The sequence below is a fragment of the Coregonus clupeaformis genome, chromosome 30 (genome assembly GCF_020615455.1).
Source record: "Coregonus clupeaformis isolate EN_2021a chromosome 30, ASM2061545v1, whole genome shotgun sequence".
Classification (NCBI taxonomy): domain Eukaryota; kingdom Metazoa; phylum Chordata; class Actinopteri; order Salmoniformes; family Salmonidae; genus Coregonus; species Coregonus clupeaformis.
Window position 1 is genome coordinate 15,316,714 of NC_059221.1, and position 11,619 is coordinate 15,328,332.

General features: G+C 42.4%; 1 protein-coding gene and 1 long non-coding RNA gene across 2 annotated transcripts; both read right to left on the minus strand.

Annotated features, from left to right (window-relative positions):
* Positions 1 to 1,566: 1,566 nt before the first annotated feature.
* On the minus strand, positions 1,567 to 3,406 carry LOC121545811. The gene is made up of 2 exons (XM_045209309.1): positions 1,736 to 3,406; positions 1,567 to 1,629 (listed from the first exon to the last, which is right to left on the minus strand). The coding sequence occupies exon 1, from the start codon at positions 3,404 to 3,406 to the stop codon at positions 2,246 to 2,248; it is 1,161 nt and encodes a 386-aa protein (XP_045065244.1). The 3' UTR covers positions 1,567 to 1,629; positions 1,736 to 2,245.
* A 3,113-nt stretch (positions 3,407 to 6,519) lies between these two features.
* Positions 6,520 to 6,987, minus strand: LOC121545809. The gene is made up of 2 exons (XR_005996298.2): positions 6,689 to 6,987; positions 6,520 to 6,582 (listed from the first exon to the last, which is right to left on the minus strand). It is a non-coding gene; the product is annotated as an uncharacterized LOC121545809 (long non-coding RNA).
* Between the last annotated feature and the right edge of the window lie 4,632 nt (positions 6,988 to 11,619).

Here is an 11,619-nt window from a genome sequence, read left to right on the forward strand (position 1 = left end):
ATTTTTACATATTTTTTGGGGGATACCTAATGTGGTCCTAACATTCAAAATCAAATAGCTAAATGATCCATGGAATGACCATCTTAAAACAATTCCATAAGTTAGAAAATGCTTTTTATCGAGGTAATTTCCTTAGTAGGTGATGTCAGAAGTCAGCATGTGGGAGAAGTCAGAGCTCAGGGATGATAGACGAGTTTCCCACTAGTAATTACGAGTTGGAAGGGCATTCAAGTGGATTCTGTGGTAAATACCATCTTCCCACTTGGTTAGAAACGCAGAATAATGTTTGCAAGTATGGCCCTGGAATGCCCATCACTACTTTATGCCTCATTCAAGTCATGTCGGGAACTCGTAAATACCACCTTCCTACTGGGAAAAATTCACATGAACACCCTCCAACTCATAATTATGACTAAGAAACTTTCTGGACCCAGATCTTTGCCACATGCAGTGGCGTCATTAGGCCTGGGTTGTTTGTTTTACTGACAAAAATAAACAATATAATATACTGCGCTAGGCAGTAGCAAATCAAATCAAATTTTATTTGTCACATGCGCCGAATACAACAGGTGTAGCCCTTACTGTGAAATGCTTACTTACAAGCCCTTAACCAACAATGCAGTTCAAGAAATAGAGTTAAGAAAATATTTACTAAATAAAATAAAGTAAAAAATAAAATAAAAAGTAACACAATAAAATAACAATACCGAGGCTATATACAGGGGGTACCGGTACTGAGTCAATGTGCGGGGGTACAGGTTAGTCAAGATAATTTGTACATGTAGGTAGGGGTAAAGTGACTATGCATAGATAATAAACAGCGAGTAGCAGCAGTGTAAAAACAATGGGGGGGGTCAATGGAAGTAGTCCGGGTGGCCATTTGATTAATTCTTCAGCAGTCTTATGGCTTGAGGGTAGAAGCTGTTAAGGAGCCTTTGGACCTAGACTTGGCACTCCGATACCGCTTGCCGTGCAGTAGCAGAGAGAACAGTCTCTGACTTGGGTGACTTGAGTCTTTGACAATTTTTTGGGCCTTCCTCTGACACCGCCTAGGATATAGGTCCTGGATGGCAGGAAGCTTGGCCCCAGTGATGTACTGGGCCGTGCGCACTACCCTCTATAGCGCCTTACGGTCGGATGCTGAGCAGTTGCCATACCAGGTGGTGATGCAACCGGTCAGGATGCTCTCGATGGTGCAGTTGTATAACTTTTTGAGGATCTGGGGACCCATGCCAAATCTTTTCAGTCTCCTGAGGGGGAAAAGGTGTCGTTGTGCCCTCTTCACGACTGTCTTGGTGTGTTGATAGTTTGTTGGTGATGTGGACACCAAGGAACTTGAAACTCTCGACCCGCTCCACTACAGCCCCGTCGATGTGAATGGGGGCGTGTTCGGCCCTCCTTTTCCTGTAGTCCATGATCAGCTCCTTTGTCTTGCTCACGTTGAGGGAGAGGTTGTTGTCCTGGCACCACACTGCCAGGTCTCTGACCTCCTCCCTATAGGCTGTCTCATCGTTGTCAGTGATCAGGCCTACTATCACTCCCTCCAGGAAATACACGACGCCGCTGTTCTGGTTACTGATGGATTTATTCTTCTACTAAATTCTCCACCGTCATCAATCCACCGTCGAACTGTTTAAATACATTTCAACACATGCACAAAAAACAAGTTGGCGTTCACGTTACAGAAACCTTGCACGTAAATATGCGCGACAAATAATTAACATAATGAACATACCTCGCTGGCTGCACACAACTGAGAGGGAAATGGGTCCACTTAGAAACAAGAATACTTGTAAATAAACACGTCGTTAATTTAACTTATCTTTCAGAGTACTAAACTTTACCGCCGCTACTTTACCGCGATGTCTGGAACTTGTCACCACTAAAAGCGTCCCAACACAACATAGAATGTACAGATAGTTCCTATCACATAAATACAAGCAAAATCAATATTCAAAATACAAGTTGTACAAATAATAATGATATTATGTAAAACCTATTAATAATGACATGAATAACATTAATAATGACATGAATAACATTTATGGCAGTTAAACTCCCACCAAATCACATCCTTTGGGATTTCACCTCACAAAATAACCATAACATTCATTCTGCTTCAAGCAGTAAAACTGTCTTGTATACAGGCCTGTCAAGATAGACTGGCTTTGTAGTGCGTTTTCCCTGGTTATCTAAGGTTGAGTCACTAATTAACAGTTTTACCTTTCTGACTCTTCCATCAGTGCTAGGGTACACCTGTGCTACTCTTGCTAATCTCCATTGATTTCAATACATGCTTTCTGTTGGAGACGAACTTATGTAGTCTTAGCTTGCCTGTGCTGCAAAGACCTCTTGCTTCCTTGATGAGTTGAATTGCCTCAGCATCAGACGTTACACTCACCAGTCCATCGTCAACATAAAAATTCCTTTGGATGAATTTAACAGCGTTTTGGTTAAATTGATCCTGACCTTTAGCGGCTAGATGTTTGAGACCAAAATTGGCACAGCCGGGTGAGGAGGCTGCCCCAAACAGATGGACTTTCATCCGGAAAGTTGATGGCGGAGACATCAGGTCACCATTCTCCCACCATAAGAACCTCAGGTAGTCTTGGTCTTCCGGTCTTACATGGAACTGATGGAACATTCGCTCCACATCACACATAATAGCAATTGGGCCCTTGCGAAACCTGCAGAGAACTCCCACCAAGGTATTTGTGAGCTCTGGCCCAGTAAGAAGGTGGTCATTCAATGACGTGTCTTGGAATCTTGCTGAGCAATCGAAGACGACGCGTATCTTCCCAGGCTTTTGAGGGTGGTATACCCCGTGGTGGGGAATATACCAGGCTGGATGATTGTTGAGTTCCTTTTCGGGAACCTTCTCAGCATCACCACGAGCAATGATATCTTTCATGAAGTTCATGTAGTCTGAGCAGTATTTCTGGTCTCTCTTGAGCCTTCGTTCCAAGCCTCTTAGACGCTGAACAGAACATGACTTATTATTGGGTAGATTTGGTCTGTCTTGTTTGAAAGGTAAGGGCATTTCATAATGACCATCTTGTTTGTGTTTGATTTCATCTCTCAGCTTAGTCAAGAAGTGGAGATCTTCCTGAGAGACGGTTGCATCTTCTTCAACTCTTTCACTGAAATCAGATTCTAGTACCTTAATTACATCATTTGGACTGATCATTTCCTTGATCTGAGTCTTGCAAACATAGTGAACTTCACCTTTGAGCTTGATTGTTGGTTTGGGTTCAGGTGTCACTTTCCTTACAATGATGCGGTGACTTACTCCAATTGCATCACTGTAGTGCTCTTGTGGGTCACCATAACTCACTATGCTCCAACCTAGATCAGTTCTCTGAGCAAAGGGTTCGTTTTCTTCTCCACATACGACTTCTCTGGGCATTAGCGCTTGTGGGCAATTGTATCCGATTAGCAGACCAATTTCACATTCCTTTGGCGGTGCAATGTGTTCTGCAAGATGCTCCAAATGAGGCCATGCTTTAGCGGTCTCTGAAGTTGGAATGTGTCCGATTGGCAGGGATAAATTCACGAGTGTACGTTGTTGGCACTGTGATCTTCTTAGAGGAGAATAGACCTCTTATTTGTAGGTATTTGAGTCTTTTACAGGGTACAATTGTCCTTTTGCGACATTGTAGATAGTTTCAGCTTCACTTGTTCCGTGTTCGTATCTAGAATGTTTGCTACTTCCTCAAGAATGAAGGAAGAATCACTTTGTGAATCTAGCAGAGCATAGACAAGAACTTCCTTACTTGAATCACTTTGCGTTGACACATAGACAGGTACTATCGCTGAAGTCTGTGTAGTATTGCCATCTTGCACAACTCTGTTGGATGTGGTTTCCTTGATAACCTCTTGTGTTGACAGTAGCTTTCTTTCCTTGCCATAACTTATGTCTTTAGATGTTTCCCCTTTTGGTTCTTGTTTTTAGCGATCTTCGTGTAGGCATGTGGGATGACGTTTTGAGCAGGTGTCACAGACCATCCGGCTACTGCAGCTCTTGGATTGATGGCCAGGACTTAAACATCTGAAACACAGTCTTCCATTCTGAATGAACTTGACTCGTTCAGCGACTGTCCTTTCAATGAATTTGAAGCACTTGTGTAAACTGTGTCCTAATTTCTTACATAACACACGTGACTATGTTTCTCTCACTGATGTTAGTTGTGAAGATCTTGGCACCTACAGTTTGGTTCTTGATCTTTGCTTTATCAGGTTCACTTTGTCGTAATGCGTTGTAGGATGTTATAGGGTTGCACGCAATACTAGCTTCCATCGACAGGAATGTCACAAAATAGTTAAAGCTTGGGAACCTTCTGTGTTCCAGTTGGTATTGTGTGGCCCTTCGGTTCCATCTGCTACTTAACCAGTCGGGCAGTTTGGCAGCTAGTTTTTGATTCTCAATATCATCATTAAGAACCTTTAGACTCTCATTGTGAGCAATAGCGAATTCACAACTACGTAGAAAGTCTACAAATTTTCTTATGTCTGCACTCTCCTTAGGAGCTAGTTTTGGCCAAGCATGTAATTTGTCTCGGAAGACCTTGGCAATCACAAACGGCTCACCATAACGTTCCTTGAGCAGGTCCCCTGCTGCATGATATGAATCTCCTGAATCGATCAGAAAATAACCTTCTACTGCTTCTTTAGCTGCTCCTCCCACATATTTCTGAAGGAAGAAGATTTTCTCTGCAGCTGGAATATTTTTTCTCTCAATCAGTGTCTGAAAGGAAGACTTCCAATGGTTAAACTTGAGTGGATCCCCACTAAAAATTGTAGGCTCTGGAATGGGAAGCCTATTTGCTGATATAGCCTCAGCCAGGACTTTCACAAGCTCTCTTGTGTCGTTTTGAAGCACACTTCTTGGAGCCACATCCCTTAGTGGTTGTGGGTGCTGATACACAGGATTCACCTGATCAATTGGTTGCTCAAATGTAGGCAGCTCAGACTTATGTGGAGTAAGCCTTTGGTCTGGATACAACTCATTTTCGTCATAGACTTGAAGCCTTGCTCTGGCCGCGTTCAGTCTTTTTATCTCCTCTAAACGTCCAAGCTCTCTTTTTAAGTCTTCTACAGATCTTTTCCTTGCAGCATTCTCTTCTTGCTGTTTCTTTAAGAGCAAAGCTTATTGTCTCTCCTTTTCTATCTTACGTTCACAGTCTCTTCTCTTTCGCCTTGAAGACGACGAGTTACTGCAGCTACTTCTTGCTCTGCAACTATCTTCTTGTCCTCAACTTCAAGTCTTTGGAGTTTCTCTTGGTGGCACTCTTGCTCAGCCATAATCTTCAACACAGCCCTTGTGGCTGCATACTCAGCAGCGGCTTCTTGTCGTTTAACTGAGGATACATTAGAGCGAATGGAAGTGGCCTTAGAAGACTTAAAGTCTGGAGATGACACACTGGAAATCGTAGATGCGAATACGGAGCTTGCATCCGGCCAAATCAGTTCCTCCTTTGTTCCTTGAATTTGAGATTGCGCGTTGTGTACAACAATCTTGGTGACTGATATACATTTATCCAGCTTGCGGCGCATCTCGTGAGCTGGGCTGTCAATCCTGCGATATTCTTCATAAACATTATTCAGTTCAGATAACTCTCTTTGAATAGTGCTGCTGTGTTCGTGTAGGATGTTACTTGGATCTTGTTTTGTAACTGATTTCTTAGCCACCTTAGTTAAAGCTTTCCAGCGTTCATAAATGCTGTCAAAGCGAATTAGTAGTTCTTTTGTTTTTTCTTTCTGAAATTATTTTCCCTTTTCCGTTAATGTACGGGCTCTTCCACTTCGTCGAGGCTCTTCAGACTGTACTGCTTCTTGTACAACGCTAGACTCATCTGTCTGCTCTGTCTCTTCTACTGGCTCTACGAGTGATCCTTTACACTGACTCTCTTTACTTCTATGTGACATATTAACTTATTTGAAAGTAACCTGTACACAAGACAGTTGTCTTAAATAAACAGTAGAGTTTACAACAAACATTTTACAAAAAGAAATACTCAAGAGAATAGAATATGCCAAGTTAAGTTATTGTCTTTGAAATTAACCCTTCAGAATAAAGGCAGGCATTATAAAGATTTTGAAATGTTGCAGAATCACTCAAAATAACAGCTTTCTTAAATGCACAAACATAAATCCTCTTCTTAAGTAAATCAATGACTTATATTCAATGAAATAAAGAATTATCAATATCGCTAAATCACTTACATTAATGTCTCTTAATATCTTGTTACACACTGTTATGTTACTTGGCTACACACAGCCCTTTGAAGTCCTTTATATTTTCCAATCCTTGCGTCACCTTTTCAGAACACAACTTAAGTGTCTGACTTACGGACGTCTTCATGAAAAAAAAACGGATGAACTTGTGTGAGTCCTTTAACACTGAACAGTGGCTTATCTGTGAGTCCGTCTTGACGAGCCGTCTTGCAGAGCAGGTCAGGAAACGATCACGCAGACTCGAGTTCGACTATCACTCCCTCCAGGAAATACACGACGCCGCTGTTCTGGTTACTGATGGATTTATTCTTCTACTAAATTCTCCACCGTCATCAATCCACCGTCGAACTGTTTAAATACATTTCAACACATGCACAAAAAACAAGTTGGCGTTCACGTTACAGAAACCTTGCACGTAAATATGCGCGACAAATAATTAACATAATGAACATACCTCGCTGGCTGCACACAACTGAGAGGGAAATGGGTCCACTTAGAAACAAGAATACTTGTAAATAAACACGTCGTTAATTTAACTTATCTTTCAGAGTACTAAACTTTACCGCCGCTACTTTACCGCGATGTCTGGAACTTGTCACCACTAAAAGCGTCCCAACACAACATAGAATGTACAGATAGTTCCTATCACATAAATACAAGCAAAATCAATATTCAAAATACAAGTTGTACAAATAATAATGATATTATGTAAAACCTATTAATAATGACATGAATAACATTAATAATGACATGAATAACATTTATGGCAGTTAAACCTACCACTGTTGTGTCGTGAGCAAACTTAATGATGGTGTTGGAGTCGTGCTTGGCCACAAAGTCGTGGGTGAACAGGGAGTACAGGAGGGGACTAAGCACGCACCCCTGAGGGCCCCCCGTGTTGAGGATCAGCGTGGCAGATGTGTTGTTGCCTACCCTTACCACCTGGGGGCATCCCGTCAGGAAGTCCAGGATCCAGTTGCAGAGGGAGGTGTTTAGTCCCAGGGTCCTTAGCTTAGTGATGAGCTTTGTGGGCACTATGGTGTTGAACACTAAGCTGTAGTCAATGAACAGCATTCTCACATAGGTATTCCTTTTGTCCAGGTGGGAAAGGGATGATGGTGTTGATGTGAACCATGACCAGCCTTTCAGTGGACTTCATGGCTACCGACGTGAGTGCTACGGGGCAGTAGTCATTTAGGCAGGTTACCTTCGCTTTCTTGGGCACAGGGACTATGTACTGCAAGAAGCGACGCGATGCCTGCTGTGATTGGTCGAGATTTCACAACGCAGTGGACCGCTCACGTCCCTTGACCCCTCCCCCACCCCTACAACATAGATGTCAATGTCATCACTCTGCAAAACACCTGTCACTCAGTCAGTCTGCAGCAAAGCACAGAGCAAATGTGGATATTCTGAACTTCTTCCAAAAGAGTGGCAAAACAAACAAGCAGGTTGAGCAGATTGAGATAGCAGTGAATGAGGTGGAGAGGGCAGAACAGCCAGAAAGTCAAAGTGCAGCAGCGGCAACAGAGTTAGCCACAGGTTTGTGCAGGGTTAGTGGTAGCTAACTAGCTAGTCTCCCTCAGCATAAGGGTTGGCTAATGCTAATAGGCCATAGAATAGCAAAGCACCCTTTACTGGCTCAAACAGCTGACCAATCAGCCTGTTACCAACCCTTAGTAAACTTTTGGAAAAAATGGTGTTGGACCAGATGCAATGCTATTTCACAGTAATCAAATTACCGTTTTGTATTATCGCTTTGGTACTATTTTCACAAGTATGTGGTAAAATTCATCTAGAAATACCTTTCATATAAAGTAATTGCCTTTCACAATGCAACGCTCACAATACTTTTTATATGATTCTCTTCTCATTTCTTTAAATACATTTGACCATCACTTAATCCAACTGCCCTTAATGGTTAAAAATCTCTTAAGGATCGGACCCTTTATTTCAATTTTCGCCTAAAATGACATACCCAAATCTAACTGCCTGTAGCTCAGGACCTGAAGCAAGAATATGCATCTTCTTGATATCATTTGAAATGAAACACTTTGAAGTTTGTGGAAATTTGAAATTAATGTAGGAGAATATAACACATTAGATCTGGTAAAAGAAAAAAACAGAAAAAAACATGCGTTTTATTTTATTTTTTTGCATCATCTTTGAAATGCAAGAGAAAGGCCAGACAGGGATATATAATTATTGATGTAATTTAAATGGTGTCCACCAGATGGCAGCAGCGTGTGTACCAAGGTTCAGACTTATCCAGTGAAGAGTTACATCACTACACAATATTTTGTATCAAGTCTGCCAGGAGTTTTCCCAAATGTGCCGAATTGGTTTTCAAGTACATAACTATAGAGAACATACAAAAATGCTATGGTAATACAAAATTGAAGTTTGCACACTCCCATGAATGTCATAAATGATGGATCATTAGCTTCCCTACAGAAAATACACTAACCTTCGCAGATCTAGATGGCCGGGCGGGGTGGGTGTGGAGTCAGAGGTCAAACTGTAGAACCCAGTTCCTACATTTGAATATAAAAATTGATTTTTCAAACAAAACTACACTACATTTGATCTCTGTGACCCTCAGGATGACAAATCCGAGCAAGATTACTGAGTGTACCTTCAGAGGTGAATGTACCAAACCAGTTGCCGTGATAAGTCGCTCTGGATAAGAGCGTCTGCTAAATGACGTAAATGTAAATGTAAATGTAATAAAAAAGTTTTGTTGTTGTGCACTATCCTCAAACAATAGCATGGTATTTTTTAGCTGTAATAGCTACTGTAAATTGGACACTGCAGTTAGATTAACAAGAATTTAAGCTTTCTGCCCATATAAGACATGTCTATGTCCCGGAAAGTAGTCACATATCGCATATTGAGCAACAACCGTCCTGTATAAGGGACACCGATCCCGTAGAGGTTAATCACTCAACCGTTTGGTAAACCTAGAGATTTTAAACTGGTTTGTCTAGTATGTATGGATTTTGAGAACTACAGAAATAAAATGTATGTTTGTAAAGTTTAAATATCTAAATTACATGGATGATACATGATAACCATACATAATGAATACTCGTTATGACTAATTGATTTCACATAGTGGTAACCACAATTGGTCACCATATAAAAACACTTGCAATTTCTTTCAACATGGAGCAGGATAGACAGCAAGGGAGAGGAAGAAATCAAAGAGCTCGTGGACAAGGGGCCCGTCAGAGAGGTCAAAGAGGTGTGTATGGGCCCCGTCAAAGAGGTGGACATCAGAGAGAGGGAGGCAGACTGCAGGGAACTGTTGTGTCTAATGAAGTCCAGGCCATCGTCGTTGACCATGTGGTAAACAGAGGCCATACCATGGTAGAGGCTGCCAGATTAGTTCACCCCAATCTGAATTCGATCATGAGAACATTTAGCCAAGAAAACTGGTAAGTCTGCAGGATATGCACTATGCGTTTACAGATTTACAGTAAATGTTTTACATGTAACAATATTCTTACTGTCACGTTGTATAATGATAGGAAGACAGGCGCAGGAATACGTATTAGGGGTTTTATTTCTCCACCCAACACCAGGTACATCATAACAAATGACGGGGACGAAGCACAAAACAAACATGTATATACACTACTGTTCAAAAGTTTGGGGTCACTTAGAAATGCCCTTGTTTTCGGAAAAAAAACAATTTTTTTGTCCATTAAAATAACATCAAATTGATCAGAAATACAGTGTAGACATTGTAAATGTTGTAAATGGCTATTGTAGCTGGAGGTTGATTTTTTTATGGAATATCTAAATAGGCGTACAGAAGCCCATTATCAGCAACCATCAGTCCTGTGTTCCAATGGCACGTTGTGTTTGCTAATCCAAGTTTATCATTTTAAAAGGCTAATTGATCATTAGAAAACCCTTTTGCAATTATGTTAGCACAGCTGAAAACGGTTGTGCTGATTAAAGAAGCAATAAAACTGGCCTTCTTGAGACTACATTTACATTTTAGTCATTTAGCAGACGCTCTTATCCAGAGCGACTTACAGGAGCAATTAGGGTTAAGTGCCTTGCTCAAGGGCACATCGACAGATTTTTCACCTAGTCGGCTTGGCGATTAGAACCAGCGACCTTTCGGTTACTGGCACTACGCAATTAACTTTCTTCTGAAACTCGTCAGTCTATTCTTGTTCTGAGAAATGAAGGCTTTTCTATGCGAGAAATAGCCAAGAAACTGAAGATCTCGTACAACGCTGTGTACTACTCCCTTCACAGAACAGCGCAAACTGTCTCTAACCAGAATAGAAAGAGGAGTGGGAGGCCCCGGTGCACAACTGAGCAAGAGGACAAATACATTAGTGTGTCTAGTTTGAGAAACAGGCGCCTCACAGGTCCTCAACTGGCAGCTTCATTAAATAGTACCCGCAAAACACCAGTCTCAACGTCAACAGTGAAGAGGTGACTCCGGGATGCTGACCTTCTAGGCAGAGTTGCAAAGAAAAAGCCATATCTCACAATGGCCAATAAAAAGAAAAGATGGGCAGTCTGAGATATGGCTTTTTCTTTGCAACTCTGCCTAGAAGGTCAGCATCCCGGAGTCGCCTCTTCACTGTTGACGTTGAGACTGGTGTTTTGCGGGTGTTCCCCTGGGAGGGGGGAAGGTCAGTGACAAAGTCCACCGAGAGGTGAGACCAGGGTCGTTGTGGAACCGGCAGGGGAAGGAGCTTTCCATAAGGGAGGTGTCTGGGTGTCTTAGACTGGGCACAGATGGAGCAGGAAGAAACGTAAACCCGGACGTCCCTAGCCGAGGTGGGCGACCAGTACTTCTCAGTCAGGCAGGCGATGGTACGGCCTATCCCAGGATGACCTGACACAGGCGCTGTGTGCGCCCAGGAAAGGAGGCAGTCCCGTACACCCATGGGCATGTAGGAGCTGTTCTCTGGGCACTGTGCAGGTGTGGGTTCCGTACGCAGGGCCTGTCGTATGTCGGTGTCCACGTCCCACACCACTGGCGCAATGATACGGAACGGAGGGATGATGGAGGTCCCCCCTCCCTGCCTCTCTTCTGCGTCATAGAGGCGAGACAGGGACCCGCACACTGCTCAAAAAAATAAAGGGAACACTTAAACAACACAATGTAACTCCAAGTCAATCACACTTCTGTGAAATCAAACTGTCCACTTAGGAAGCAACACTGATTGACAATACATTTCACATGCTGTTGTGCAAATGGAATAGACAACAGGTGGAAATTATAGGCAATTAGCAAGACACCCCCAATAAAGGCCTGGTTTTGCAGGTGGTGACCACAGACCACTTCTCAGTTCCTATGCTTCCTGGCTGATGTTTTGGTCACTTTTGAATGCTGGCGGTGCTTTCACTCTAGTG